The sequence below is a fragment of the Phyllobates terribilis genome, unplaced genomic scaffold (assembly GCF_046119375.1).
Source record: "Phyllobates terribilis strain yellow unplaced genomic scaffold, ASM4611937v1 Scaffold_7__3_contigs__length_470593459, whole genome shotgun sequence".
NCBI classification, from domain to species: Eukaryota; Metazoa; Chordata; class Amphibia; order Anura; family Dendrobatidae; genus Phyllobates; species Phyllobates terribilis.
In genome coordinates this window covers 77300802-77315170 of record NW_027362767.1, presented here as the reverse complement: position 1 = coordinate 77315170, position 14369 = coordinate 77300802, and the positions used below count along the sequence as shown (strand labels likewise).

The 14369-nt window shown below is 40.3% G+C and overlaps 1 protein-coding gene across 1 annotated transcript in view; it reads right to left on the bottom strand.

Moving 5' to 3' along the window:
- Positions 1 to 3044: 3044 nt before the first annotated feature.
- Positions 3045 to 14369, bottom strand: part of TYRO3 (TYRO3 protein tyrosine kinase) — a 200594-nt gene continuing 189269 nt past the window's right edge. The window contains exons 17-19 of the mRNA XM_073638814.1: positions 12083 to 12242; positions 10501 to 10637; positions 3045 to 5683 (exon numbers count right to left, since the gene is read on the bottom strand). Coding sequence (XP_073494915.1) covers positions 5269 to 5683; positions 10501 to 10637; positions 12083 to 12242 — 712 coding nt within the window. The 3' untranslated portion in view covers positions 3045 to 5268. The remainder of the gene's footprint in view (positions 5684 to 10500; positions 10638 to 12082; positions 12243 to 14369) is intronic.

Here is a 14369-nt window from a genome sequence, read left to right as displayed (position 1 = left end):
CTCCTTCCCTTCCAAGCCCTGCTGTGTGCCCAAACAGTAGTTTTCCTCCAAATATTGGGTATTGGGGTACTCAGGAGAAATTGCACAACATATTGTTTGATGCATTTTCTCCTGTTATCCTTGTGAAAATAAAAAAAATTGTGTCCAAATTTAAATTTTTGTGAAAAAAAAGTTAAATGTTCATTTTTTTCTTCCACATTCCATTAATTCCTGTGTTGCACCTGAAGGGTTAATAAACTTCTTGAATGTGGTTTTGAGTACTTTCAGGGGTGCAGTTTTTAGAATATTGTCACTTTTAGGTGTTTTCTGTCATATAGACCCCTCAAGGTCACTTCAAATGTGATGTGTTCCCTAAAAAAAATGGTTTTGTAAATTTTGTTGGAAAAATGAGAAATCGCTGGTCAACTTTTAACCCTTATAACTTCCTAACCAAAAAAATTTTGGTTCCAAAATTGTGCTGATGTAAAGTAGACATGTGGGAAATGTTATTTATTAACTATTTTGTGTGACATAAAACTATCTGATTTAAGGGCATCAAAAGCTCATTAGTTGGTTAGTAAAGTTCTTGGAAAAAACCTACAACTTTTGATGACCCAATTAAGTGCAAATGATTCAAATTATATTCGGCGTAGCAACATTTAAAAAGAAAAAGAAAATAAATTAAGTAGATCTGTTCATAGAAATAATGAACCTACCAGTGAGAAGCCAGAAGAGAAAAACAATCATCAGGACATTCTGAAGATCATTACTGTCTGCTACCTATATGATGATCACTATGTGATGTACATACTGGAAGGCTAGCAAACAACTCTTGTATCAATAAGTGTTACATAAAACTTGCTTTTGTTTTTATTTCTTAATTCAATACATAATTATTTACAATTAAACAGGCAGATTTACCCATAAAGAACCTGACTAAGATGTTCGGTGAGTAACCTTATAATAGGAGCCTCCCAGTTTATTGCTCTGTAATATAAATACCAAACTCATGCAAGCTGAAAAGTATATTAGAATACTAAACATTAGCTTAGTTTAACAATTTATATACACAAGTTTCTCTCATAATTGGATGACATTTATGAAAGTTATAAATCCCCCCCCCTCCACCGGAAAAAAAAATAATCCAAAATTCGGTCCATAATCAGTACGATTTTATATAGAAGAGCAAGTGACACTTGTGTGTTAGTACCGGTAGTTAGTTTTTCCTGTGTGCCACAATCTTTCAATCTTTTCTTCTGCACAGTAAACTTTTTGAAGAATAAGTGTCACTTAGTTGCAATGTTCTTAAAATGAGAAAATAAAATTTTACTTCCCTTTACATTCCTAAAGAGGGCCTGTCACTTACCATAAATATGTATTTTTATTACCTGGTGTAAATGCCACGGTTCTCCTGAATCAGGCGTGGTTTTTCTTTTGCCCCTATGCCTCTCCATTCTGGAGATATAGCCCCCTCTTCCCTATATATAAATCTAGTATTTTTTTTGCCAACTGGGCGGATCCTCATGAAGACTTCCAAAGAGAAGAATTGAGGACCACGCCCACTTGTAAAAATACTAAATTTATATAAAAGGGAAGAAGAGGCTATATCTCAGGAATGGAGAGGCGCAGAAAAAAAAAGAAAAACAATGCTGGATTCAGGAGAACAGCGGCATTTCCAGCAGTTAAATGAGTAACCATCGTTTTAATTTCTTTCATAAATCACTAATACATGTGAAAATAAGAAACTTTGTAATATATCTTATCAGAGAAATCTGCTTCTTTCTCCTTCGGGACTGATCATTCATTCTCAAAATTCACTGGTAAAATCTGACTTCAGTGAAGACAGATTTTCCAATTACTGAGATAGGAGAGGACAGTTGGTGCTCATAAAGTTCTGTGGAACTTGCAGCAGAATGTCTGTCTGCCTCTAGCTCTTCCCCCTCTACATAGATGACAGTTGGTGCTCATAAAGTTCTATGGAGAGCTGTAACTATCGTTATAAGGAGAACTTGCAGCAGAATGTCTGTCGGCCTCTAGCTCCTCCCCTCTACATAGAATTTTAAAAGCACCAATTGTCATATCCTATCTCAGTAATGGGAAAATCTAATTTTGAAGATTTTACCTATGAATTGAGAGTGAAAGAAGCTAATTTCTCTGATCAGGTTACAAAAATATGAAAATATATCAAATCAGTTCATCCTGTCCAGGTATTGTTCAATCTAATAAAGGTGCATGCACGGACAGAGACTATGAGCTGGCTATGGGGGAAAATGATCAGGCAGAAGGCAGGAAGACATCCAGCAATAAAAAGGACTATAAAAACATTATTTATTATTAACTATTAAAATAGCTAAAGGGATAAAATAAAAACAAATACACTCGGCCTATGCGTTTCGAGCACTAAGGCTCTAAAACATAGTATAGGATTAAGAGCCTTAGTGCTTGAAACGCGTAGGCCTTTTGTGTTTATTTTTATCTTCCCTTTTAATACTTAATAAATAATGATTTTATAGTCCTTTCTATTGTGGTTGCTGGATGTCTTCCTGCTTTCTACCTGATCATTTTCCAAAAAAATGCTTATTTTTATCTATGTCATTGATATCTGAAATAACAGTTAAAAGTACGGTTACTTTTTAAACTTCAACAACATAAACAAATGAGCTGAAAGTGTTTTTGTCATATTAAAGAGTTAACCATAGGGATTTTCAAAGAGAAATAGGACTAGTGAGCACATTTTGCTCCCACTTTATAGATCCCAGAACCAGAGTTTGAGTGTTTGTATACTGGGCTTGGCATCCAACTAAAAAGGACTTTTGGGAGGAGCATTGTGAGAACACACCCAGCATTCCTGATAGGCTCACTGTCTGTCAAACGTAATTTTTAGCTGGATGAGAGGCATAATATCCAAACAGTATAGTTTTGTATAAGGCTCCTATTTAGGTCAACTAAATATTTTAACGGGAGAGGGGGGTGGTGGTAGATTTGAAACATTAATGTATAGATATATATATATAAAAAATGATATTCTTGTAATTTCAATCAGGTTTTTCGAGCTTAGGTGATGCAAAAAAAAAAAATTCAAAGTCACACATTCTAGAAAAATATTATTTTGGTTCTGGAAGCATAATAGTACAACAGTTGATCGCTTAGCTCAAAAAAAAAGAAAAGGAAAGAAAACAAAAACACATACATTATATGAACCAAATATGAAACGTGCAAATCCCAGTTTGTTCTAGAGTGACAGACTTCTATTTTGAGGAAGCCAACATTTTTCAGCTGAAAACATCAGTATTGACGCCATTGTTCTCCCTCTTTTTCCGTTCTTTGTAGTCCAAGTTAAAGTGTTTGCGCCCCGACTAGAAATCAGAGCTTTCTCCAATATATTGCATTGAGTAGTTGATTCAGGGCTCACATGAACATAGAAAGTCTCACCGACGAGTTGATAGTGTGCTACGGTTGCGATACCATTCAGACTGGTAAAAATAGGAGTTTGCCAACTATGAGCGCAAGTCATGTAAAAAAATATATACATCTAAAGTGGTCCCTGGATCTCCTCTATGCAAGGGCCAAACCGCTAGTCTTGAGTGTGAACATGTACAGTAAAAGTCACAGATCTTGCAGCCATTTTAGTTTAGTTATACAGTTGAGGGGGGAGGGGATTTTTGCCAAATCCGCCAGAATTCTTGTGCAGTTTGTGCCCCAAAACTGGCGTATAGACTTAGATGGCAGTAGAAACAAGAACAGAAAAAAAGTCTAATTTAGTGAAAAGGTTGTGGCTTAAAATGTGACTCGTATGCCAAAATATTGGCGCAAATTAATCCAACAGACAAAAATGTTTAGGGCCCCATTCAGACATCAGTGTTTAACGTACGTTTTCGATCAGGTTTTTATCATGGACAGAATACGTACCCATTGTAATCTAAGGAACTATTCACACGTCTGTTTTTTTGTGGATCGTGTGTCTGCAAAAAAAAAATTCATGGAGACATGTCCATTTTTGATCAAAATTATCCATGCACTATACGACCCATGAAAATTCGCTGACGGCAGATATTGGTGTTTCCGTTTTCAACATTGCAATGGGCAGAAAACATTTTGCAATTTTTTTTTTTTGTTCATACGACAAAAATCACTGACAGTAAAAACTGAAAACACTGACCGAACACTGATGAAAATTAGAAAAAAAAATCACTGATGTCTGAATTAGGACTACACATGAGCTCAATTTATCATCCAGCATGAACCACTGTGATAAATGACATTTTCATTTTTCTAATCTGAAAAATTAGAAAGGATTAGTGAAAGTGCCCCAATTTTTTTTGTGTGACAACTAAAGAGGTTCATTTCTTTAGTCATTAAAGGGGTTTGTCGAGGTTTGGGTTACAAGTCTGCAGTCACTATTGAGGATTCTCCGGTGCCGGCAGCGGGCAGTCATGTGACTTCAATTATATGATTTGCATACTTCTGGCCACATTCCGACTAGACGTATCTGGCCTCGCCCAATTCACTTGTATTGAGTGAGACCAAACACGTCTAGTCAGCATGTGACTACATGTATGCAAATCACATACTTGCGCTCACGCACCCGCTGCCGGCACCAGAGAATCTTGACAGCACGCACACAGAGTGACTGCAGACTTGGACCCAAAAGCCTGGACAACCCCTTTAAAACGTACTCAGTTCATTCATAGGACTAGAAATAAAAAGTAACCAATATAATCACCACCTGGTTCTCTCTTTTGTTTGAGGCTCGTACATTTATTAAATGGCTTTAAGAGCGCTTCTGAAGTCTTGATGCTATAAAAAGTATCACAGCCTGGCCGTAGCCTCATTTAATGTACTCATACACGTTAGGAGGAGGCTGGACTCTCGTGCTTTGATCACCTGAGCATGCGTGATGTTTTTCCAGGCGAGTAAGGAAGGAGCAGAGCCAGACAGCGTTGTTACATCCTATTCACACACGGCCAATTCATTGCAGAAAAAAATAAATCCATTCCGACCATCTAAATAGGGTTGTAGCATGTGCACGGATTTCCTCAAGCCCCATTCAGATTAACGGACAGCCGCAGGCATTTCTGCAGAAAGTTTACTAGGAATGAATACATCCTACAGGATACGGTAAGAAACATCGTAAAGAGCTCTGCTGACTGCTAGCCCGCCTTCTGCGACATTCGTTTTTCCAGCTGGTGTCTCATAGGTGCCATAGCCATAAAGAGGGTTACCTAATCGTGCCAAATCAGGAGACCCTCACCTAAAGTCTATGGGCACCTTCCAATCGAAGGGTTTGTACTAGAGATTAATAACAACACGAGCATCCTGAATTTCTTCTTCTTCTTCTTCGTCATCATCCTCATCTGCATTCAGCAGGCCTCTAGCTTCTGCGGTCTGTACATTAGGAGGCCACTCATCTGCTTCTCTAAGGCACCCAGGGTTCACAATATAGCGATAGTCGCTACCGACTGCTGCTGCGCCACATGTTTGGGAAGTGTCCGCACAGCATTGGTCATCATTGTCAAAAGCAGAGTGCAAAATGGAGTCTGCAGCCGAAGCTCCACAAGTCTCCCCGAGGTTTACGTACAGTGGATCTCGACTTCCTGATAGCACGGATAGACGTCCCCAAATGCCTTCCAGCCGTCTTCTCAGGTCTGAAAAGCAGGGTCTCCGTTTAGGCTCAGTGATCCAGCACTGGCACATCATTTCATACCTGCAAAACACAAATGGTTATTTCAATCTGTTACATAAGTTCACTAAAATTGTATTTGGAGGTCGTTTTTTCTGTTCCTGTAAAAAACTGAATAGCCTTAAAGGGAATCTGTCACCCCCCAAACTATTTATATGCGCATGTAGCTCTTTCAAAAGATGAGTTCAGCAATACCTTTACATGACCAGTCAGCTCCTTCGATAAGGAGAAATCAGCATTATGCAAAAAAGTCTCTAGTGCTATAGTAGATCTGAAGCCTCCGTCACTCCAGCTCTATTCTCAGCCCAGTGCCACCTCCTCCTGCTTGACTGAGCCTCTATGCTGTGTGACTCAGAGCACCACTCCAGCGTTTTTTTTATTGCAGCGCTGGAGTGGTGCAACTAATCTAAGTTCCCTGCTCCTAGTAATATCCTTAACAGCCGCCGTTGTCTTCTGGTCTCAGTGCCGCTCAGCTCGTCCTCTGCAGTTTATGACCTGCTGGATCGCTCCAGTGTTTGCTGTAAGTCAATGAGAACAAGGCTAGAACTTGGCTCTCAGACTTACATTGAGAGGTTGTGATCGTTACCTCTGACTTCCGGTCAGTCAAAAGTTGCAGTCACAAGATGGCAACGCAGTATCGGAGCAGCGCTGGGAACAGCTGAAGACTGTGGTTGGTAAGTATAATACTAGGATCAGGGAACTTCGATTTGTTGCACCACTTCAGCGCTGAAATAAAACAATGGCGTTGTGCTTTAAAGCTAAGTAGTTGTCAGTCAACCAGGAGGAGGCGGCGATGCTGGGCAGAGAATAGAGCTGGAGTGACAGAGGTTTCAGATCTACCATAGCTCTTTAGCCTCATTTGCCTATAAATTCCAACACTGATTTCTCAGTAACAGATGAACAGACTGGCCAATGTAACAGTATTTTGGGACTTGTCTTTGAAAGAGCTTCATGCACATATAATTCATTTGGAAGTGAAATCCTGCTAACGTATTCCCTTGAAGACAGACACAAAGGACGCCGTATGGATCTTATTGATTATAATGCGTCTTGTTTGATTTTTGTACGGGTGTCTGTTTTTTTAAAGTAAAAAAAGCATACAAAAAAAAAAAAAAAAAAATCTGAAAAAAAAAAATCACTTTTAGGCTCAAATCCTCCTTTTTGGATTAAATATAATAAATATATCAAAACTGCAAAGAGTGAAGTAAGAATGTACCGTGTGCCAAAAAAGAAAACGACAATGTTCCCGTGTATATGCTGTATACTTTGGCAACCACTAGGTGCCACTATAAAACCAACTATCACATTCGATTCTTCACTTGAAACACAAACTTTGCCTTTTGATGCAATTTTTTTAAACCAAAAATATGAATTAAAAAAAAAAGTATAAAGCTTTAATTTCTACGTCCAATTTTTAGCATCCTTTCCTTTTCACAAGTTAAAAAATACAAAACATGAACAAACAAAATTGCAATAAAACTGATCAAGTCTGAAAAGTTCCAATTGCTTCTAAGTGTTCTACTATAAAAGTGACACAAACGTGGACACGTGGACATAAGGAACTTCTGCCCATTTACTCGATTAGTGATTAAGTTAATTTATCGGTTAGTAGTTTGTCTTGGGAAAGCAGTGTGCGTCTTTAACTGTGTAGCTTTCTATGTCTCATGCATAATAGATTTCCACCCACCTCGCAATGTCAGGCCTGCATGGGATTAAAAATGTTCTTTAAAAAGCCATTATTACTATTAACACTTCTGACTCCTATTGAGATGTGGGCGAAGTTTCAATATGATTTTGTGCATGCTGATGATGTAATTTTTAATGGCTTTTTTTTTTTTTTTTTTTTTTGCTTCATCTGGGGAAAATTATATCACCAGAAATAATCTGTACTTTTAGTCCAAAGAGTTCTCAAACCATACTTCATGCAATAAGCAAGAAAAAAACAATCTGGGAAGATAATATCAGCCAGGGGTGCTGCAAAAAATAGTTAGGATATCTGCAAGTGTCGTACAGCCGGCTGCGTACTGAGCTAAAGAAGACAACAGGTAAGTGACTTTAAAGGGATTGTCCGGGACTTTAACAATGATGTCCAATCCTTAAGATAGATCATCAAAGTCTGATTGTGGGGGTGTGACACCCGGCACCCCGCCGATCAGCTGTTCCTAGACTCGGTGGTGGTTGGAACTGCTTAGTTGTGGAGCTGCACAGCTCAATCGATGGCATTGTGGCCGCGGATGGTACTGCACATCTGCCCCCTATTGATTTGATAAGCGGGTAGATGTGCAGTACCTGGCCGTGGCCACTATACAGTCAGCGGAGCTGTGCTTTGCAGCTCCGGAGATGATCAGTTCTGGCCGCTACCGACACTGGGAACAGCTGATTGGCGGAGTGCCTGGCATCGCACCCCCACGTATTAGACATTGATGACCTATCCTAAGGAAAAGCCATCAATGTTAAAGTCCCTGATAACCCCTTTAAGTATGTATGGCCATCGAAGATGTTGGGAGAACAAAAGGATCAAGCTTATGAATTCAAAATCCCAGATCCAGATGATGTCAGAGGACAGTCGGGGGACTCCCATATACTTTAACCTTTAGGTTATAAAAACTGGAGAAGTCGCTGGGGAGGGGGATAGGTAGAGACAGTTTTCCTTTTCCATATAACAGAGTTTGGTGCTGATGCTTATCGGATGATTGTTGGCAAAACCAAACAATCATCTGTGTATTGGAGTGTCCAACTCTCCCCTTGTGTCAAAAAAGAAGGATCAGGCATGTTGAATATTACCATGCCTGATCCTTTTCTTTGTCATGAAAGCCAAGCCATGTTCTTCTCTCCATCAAGCTAAGCGGGGGATGGTCAAAGTGATGTATGTTCTCCTTAAAGGGAACCTGTCAGTAGGCTTTTATATACCCAAATGAAGGTCATCTATGTAAAGTCCCTGTAATGTGGATTATGCCCACACCTTTGTTTTAGAAATCTGCCTCCACTTTATAGAAATCAATCATCAATTTTTATGCAAATTAGCTGCAATTGCAAGGTACTTAGGCTGGAGAGCTGTAAGTGCAAGGCTATCTCCCCCTCTGCCTGACAGCTCACTCTTCTTTGTGACCTGCTCGACCACCCATGTCTCTATTTTATAGGAATCCATCAGCAAATTTTTATGCAAATGAGCTGCAAGTGAAGTGGTCTTGGCCATGTACTTACAGCTCTCCGGTCTTTCTCCCACTTTCCTTGCCCGCTGCCGACCTCCTGTTAGCGCCTGACAGTTCACTCTTCTTTGTGACCTGCTTGCCCAACTGAGAACTCACGCAAGTGCAACGTCATTGCAGGGGGTGGCACATGTGCAGATCGATTGTCTGGCTCTCAAATGTCATCAGGACCTTGCTACACATGCACCATCACTGGAGATGACCGTACATGCGCAAAGTCTTGGATAAGTGAGCAGCTCACAGAGCAGAGTGAACTGTCAGTCACCAAGAGGAGGTCGGTGGTGGGCGGGGAAACAGGGAGAGAGGCAGGAGATCTGTAAGTGCAGAGCCAAGTCCGCTACACTTGCGGCTCACTTGCATAAAAATTTGCTGATTAATTTCTATAAAACCGAGACACAGACTGATAAATCAAAGATATGGGTGTCAACATTACAGGAACTTTAAATAGGTGACATTATTTTGGGATCTAAAAACTAGCTGACAGGTTCCTTTTAAAGAGGATCTGTCCCTTGCCATAAATATGTACTTTTTCACCTGGTGTAAATGCCACAGTTCTCCTAAATCTGCAGTTTATTTTTCATTTTTGCACCTCTTCATCTAGTTTTCTTAGCCAACTGTTGTGGTCTTGAAGAAGACCCAAATAGAGAAGAGTTGACGACCAGTTGGCTAACAAGACTAGATTAGAAGAGGCCACATCTCAGGAACAGTGAGATACAGGAACCCAAGGAAAACAATACCAGGCTCAGGTGAACAGCGGCATTTACACCTGGTAAAAAAAATTAGACATTTATGGCAAGTGACAGTTCCCCTTTAAATGGGGTTGCCCGGAACTTTAACATCAATGGCTTTTCCTTAGAATAGGTCATCAATGTCTGAATGGTGGTGGTGCAAAACCTGGCACCTCCGCCGATTAGCTGTTCCCGGTGTCGGCAGTGGCCTGAACTGCTAAGTCAATGGAATAGTGGCCGCGGCCAGATGCTGCACATAAGCCCCCTATTGATTTGAATTGGCGGTGGATGTGCAGTACCTGGCCGCAGCCACTATACAGTCAATGGAGCTGTACAGCTCTGAAACTGAGCAGTTCCAGCTGCCGCCACCGGGAACAGTTAATCGGCGGGGATGCTGGGGGTCGCACCCCCACCGATCAGACATCGATGACTTATTCTAAGGAAAGGCCATCAGTGGTAAAGTCCTGGACAACCCCTTTAAGTAATTCTATGCACACAATACCAGAAATGAGGATAACTAGTGAAATAAACATTTTTCTATACTCCCAAGCACCTGTTATGTGATAACCCTGAACACTTGTCCTAGGGTGGCCTCCTCCAGCGTAATAGCTGCTTCTAGGTGGCATCCACAGAAATTAGATGTATAGGCAATAAATCCTTGCAATCTCCGTTCCCTGGCACTCAGGCTCATTGTAAATACATTTACTTTTCTTTTTAATGAGGAGCAGAAGCCAGTCTGAATGCACAGCAGATGCTCTCATTATGGCTCATTTTTTGATCATCTCGTCTTTAGATCTTTGAGCTACATCTCACTAAGATAAAAAAAAAAGATGCTTGCACAGCATGTCCTAGCTCTAACCTCCGCTGCTCCGCAGGAAGAGGCACCAGTGGGTACATTACTTACAGTTCATCCAGACAGTCCGGCGGCTGCTTCAATCTATTTCCAGCAAGGAGGTAGCTGTAGATTTCAGAATTCTCAATGCCGGCGTAAGGAGTTTGTCCCAGTGTGACTATCTCCCAAAGGCAGACCCCAAATGCCCACTAGAAAAGAATTAGCATAGGAAACGGTTACAAACATTCTTATCATTGGGGTAAATAAAATACAAAAAAGCATTTTCCGTCAGCCATTATAGATCCAAGAGGGGTTGTCCTTGAAAAAATGGCAACTCTGCAAGTAATGCTCCAAAAACTGGGCAATAACCCTTCTTGCAGTTGTAGTGGAGGCCATATTGGTTAACATACAACTAATATGTGGAGAAATAGACTTTTGGACAATTTTACAAACTTCCAGAAACAGTGCCACACCTGCCCATGGCAGTCTCTGGTATTGCATCTCAGCCCCACTGAAGTCAATGGGAAACCTGTGGAGAGATGTGGCATGGTTTGTAGGAAAAACAGACATGGAGCAGATATGCAATGGGAAAAAAAAGTGCACAATAAAATCCATAATTAAAACCTATTGCAAATTTTGCGTGGAGTTTGATGCTGGAGAGTGAGATCTGACATCTCTCTGCAGATATTCTAGAGATCCAGAACATTTCCAGGAAGCTCTAAATCTACGCTGATTTTTTATGCTTGAAATGTTGACCGCTCCATTCACTTTCACCGCAGATTGCTGGAGATTTTAAGTTTAGAATCCATTTGGAAAATGCAAAGGAAATCTGCCCTGTGTGATCATAGCCTTAAAGGGGTTATATTAATAAAGACGTTAATTGGGTATATCTCTGCAATATTCCATTAATATCTAATTGGACACTGGAAATCCCACTGATACCAGAACGAAGTGGCTAGTAAAGTAACTTCTGTCCAAGTTACTCTGGTGGGGCCAAGTTAGAACAGTGTTATCCAGAAGCTACTGACACTATGCTCTATTATAGAGGTCATACTATACCAATGGGACATTACAAGGAATTGGTCAGCAGGTTTTGCTATGTAATCCGAGAGCAGCATGATGTAGGAGCAGAGAACCTGATTCCAGTGATGTGTCACTTACTGGACTGCTTGGTGCAGTTTTGATAGAATCCCTGTTTTCTCTGCTGTAGATGTAGCAGTGCACAGAATGCTGAGCTGTTTACAACCCCGCCCGTGCCCCTGATTGGCAGCTTCCTCTGTACATTGTCAGTGACCTGCCAATCAGTGGTAGGGGTGGGATAACACAGATTAGCAGGACTGCCTGGCACGTGAGACCTAGTCCTGCAGTGATAATCTCCTGCTGATAAAACACTGACTGTATTGAAACATCACACAGCCTAGTAAGTGACGCATCGCTGAAATCAGGGTCTCTGCCTCTACATCATGCTGCTCTCAGATTAAAAAGCAAAAGCAAAAATCTGGTGACAGATTTCCTTTAATGGTGTTTTATAGTGACATTACTAGTGCAAAAACATGAAATTGTAACATTAACACATTTTTATTTCTTTCATCAAAAATACAATTTTTGGTATGAACGATGTAATCGTACTACATTTCCGAGATGAAGCACCCACCACATCACTGTATGCGGTATAGACATTGTCTGCCAGGCTTTCCAACGCCAACCATTTTACAGGAAGCTTGGATGCACATCCCTGACGGTAATAGTCGCCGCTGTAGATCTTCTTGGAGAGACCGAAGTCTGCAACACACACAGTCATGTCCTCGTTTAACCTAAAACAAGGGATACCGAAAATCAGCTCAAGGTCCAGATGTGGAATAATAAGGACTATATAGTTCTCTCCAGCCATAAATGCTGCAATTAAGTGACATAGAATTAATACTAAACAATGAATGGATAAGTATGATAGAAAATGGGAAGGATTTTGTAACACTTCCTTATCAGTTCTTGAGATTGCGCTCATTGCCGGCAGCCACCCTGCTTGTGACTCCCATAAGGTTTGGTTCACATCAGGTTTGGACGCATTTGAAACTCCGTCAGGGACTTCAGCCTGAAGCCTTGAAGATGGAATTTGGACATGTCCACGACTGAGACAGTCTTCAACAATAAAACCTGCGCCTTTGGACTCCATTTGAGTCTACTGTTCACTGCAGTTGGTTCAGCCGAGCGAGAACAATTATTTATTTAGAGCATTTTTTTTTTATTATTATTATTGTTAACAAATGTATGATGTACAATACAATATTATATTGTGGTACCGTGTTAGCCAGAAAAATCGATATAAATACTTTTATGCCCAAAAATGACACAAGTATTCTCAGAGTGATACCTTTATTGGCTAACCAGAATTTTTTTTTTTTCTGATTAGCCAATAAAGAAATCACTCCGAGAATACTTGTGTCATTTTTGGGCATAAAAGTATTTACATTAACAAATGTATAAAAGGTAAGACAATTAACTATTTATTCTTACTTTTAGTTCACTGGACTATGGTCTTTATTATGTTATTTTAAGCTGGATTGGTTCAGTAGACTTTTTAATACAGGTTTTTTTCTTGATCCATATTTCTCAGATATCAACCATCCGTTCTGTGGACGATCAAAGAGCTGAACAGTATAAAACGTAATGAAAAAATGTATCATTGTGGATTCGTAGGATACCGATGTATAGATTTGCAGCCTTTGTTTTTTGCTTCATTTTACCTAACCAGGCATTGAATGGAAATACCATGGAAGACGAAAGAATTTTCAGATGTCTATGTGCAGCCTGATGAATAAAGTCACGACGTTGTAACATGGCCGAATAATAATCAGATGCAGAAGTGCTTCCATAATTTAGCAGCCATGAAGAAACCAAATGTTCACAATAAAAGACAGGAATCTTAGGGGTAACGCTTCTCCTTGTGCATGCCAGTGTAAGGAGGCTTATAAGCCATGCAAGCACTAATGAGGGACATCACCCTGAAACACCGGGTCTGCAAATTGAGATTCTGGTTTGGCTTTTATTGTAAGTCATATGGCAAGGTTTGTTAAAGGGTCAATATTGACCTGTAGGATTTCTACTTCCAATAGGTGGCGCTACAGAGTTCAAGTCCTCTTTCTCTCCGAAGAGGCAATTTGCATAACAAGAGACATCACTTTACCTCCTGGGATGACTGACACTTACTATGGACCCATATTTTATCTACTTTTTCCTCCGGTTGTATAAAAACTATATGCAGGTATTCTTTAAAAGGGAATCTATTATCAGGTTTTTACTATGTAATATGAGAGCAGCATGATGTCGGAACGGAGACCCTGATTCCGGTGATGTGTCACTTGTTGTCAGTTTGATACAATCACTGTTTTCTCTGCTGTAGATGTAGCAGTTCTCTGAATGCTGAGCTCTGTGTAACTCCGCCTCGGATTGGCGGCTTTCCGTGCACACTGTGCATAGGCAGAAAGCTGCCAATCAGTGGTGTGGGCGGGGTTAGACTAGGAGGTACAAGACACCTAGTCCTGTAGTGATAATCTCCTGCTGATAAAACACTAATTTTATTGAAGCAGCCTAATAAGTGATACATCACTGGAAACAGGCTCTCTGCCACTACATCATACTGCTCTCAGATTACATAGCAAAAACCTGCTGACTGATTGCCTTTAAGAAAGTATTGCTTCAATTGAAGAATATTAAAAGGGAGACCTCTCAGACTCTCGAAGGAATTTGCAAATTTACAAGACAAGGGAGCAAATAAAACTGTATTCATGTCTTCAAGCCAGCAGCCTACCAGAGGTTCGGAGTGCTGGAGAACATCAGGCGGCACTCTGTGTGCATATAGTGTATATTACTAAATTGGAGGCACAAAGAAAAGTCCAAAACTAAAACTTTTCTACAATCGAGGATCCACCTTCCTATCATTC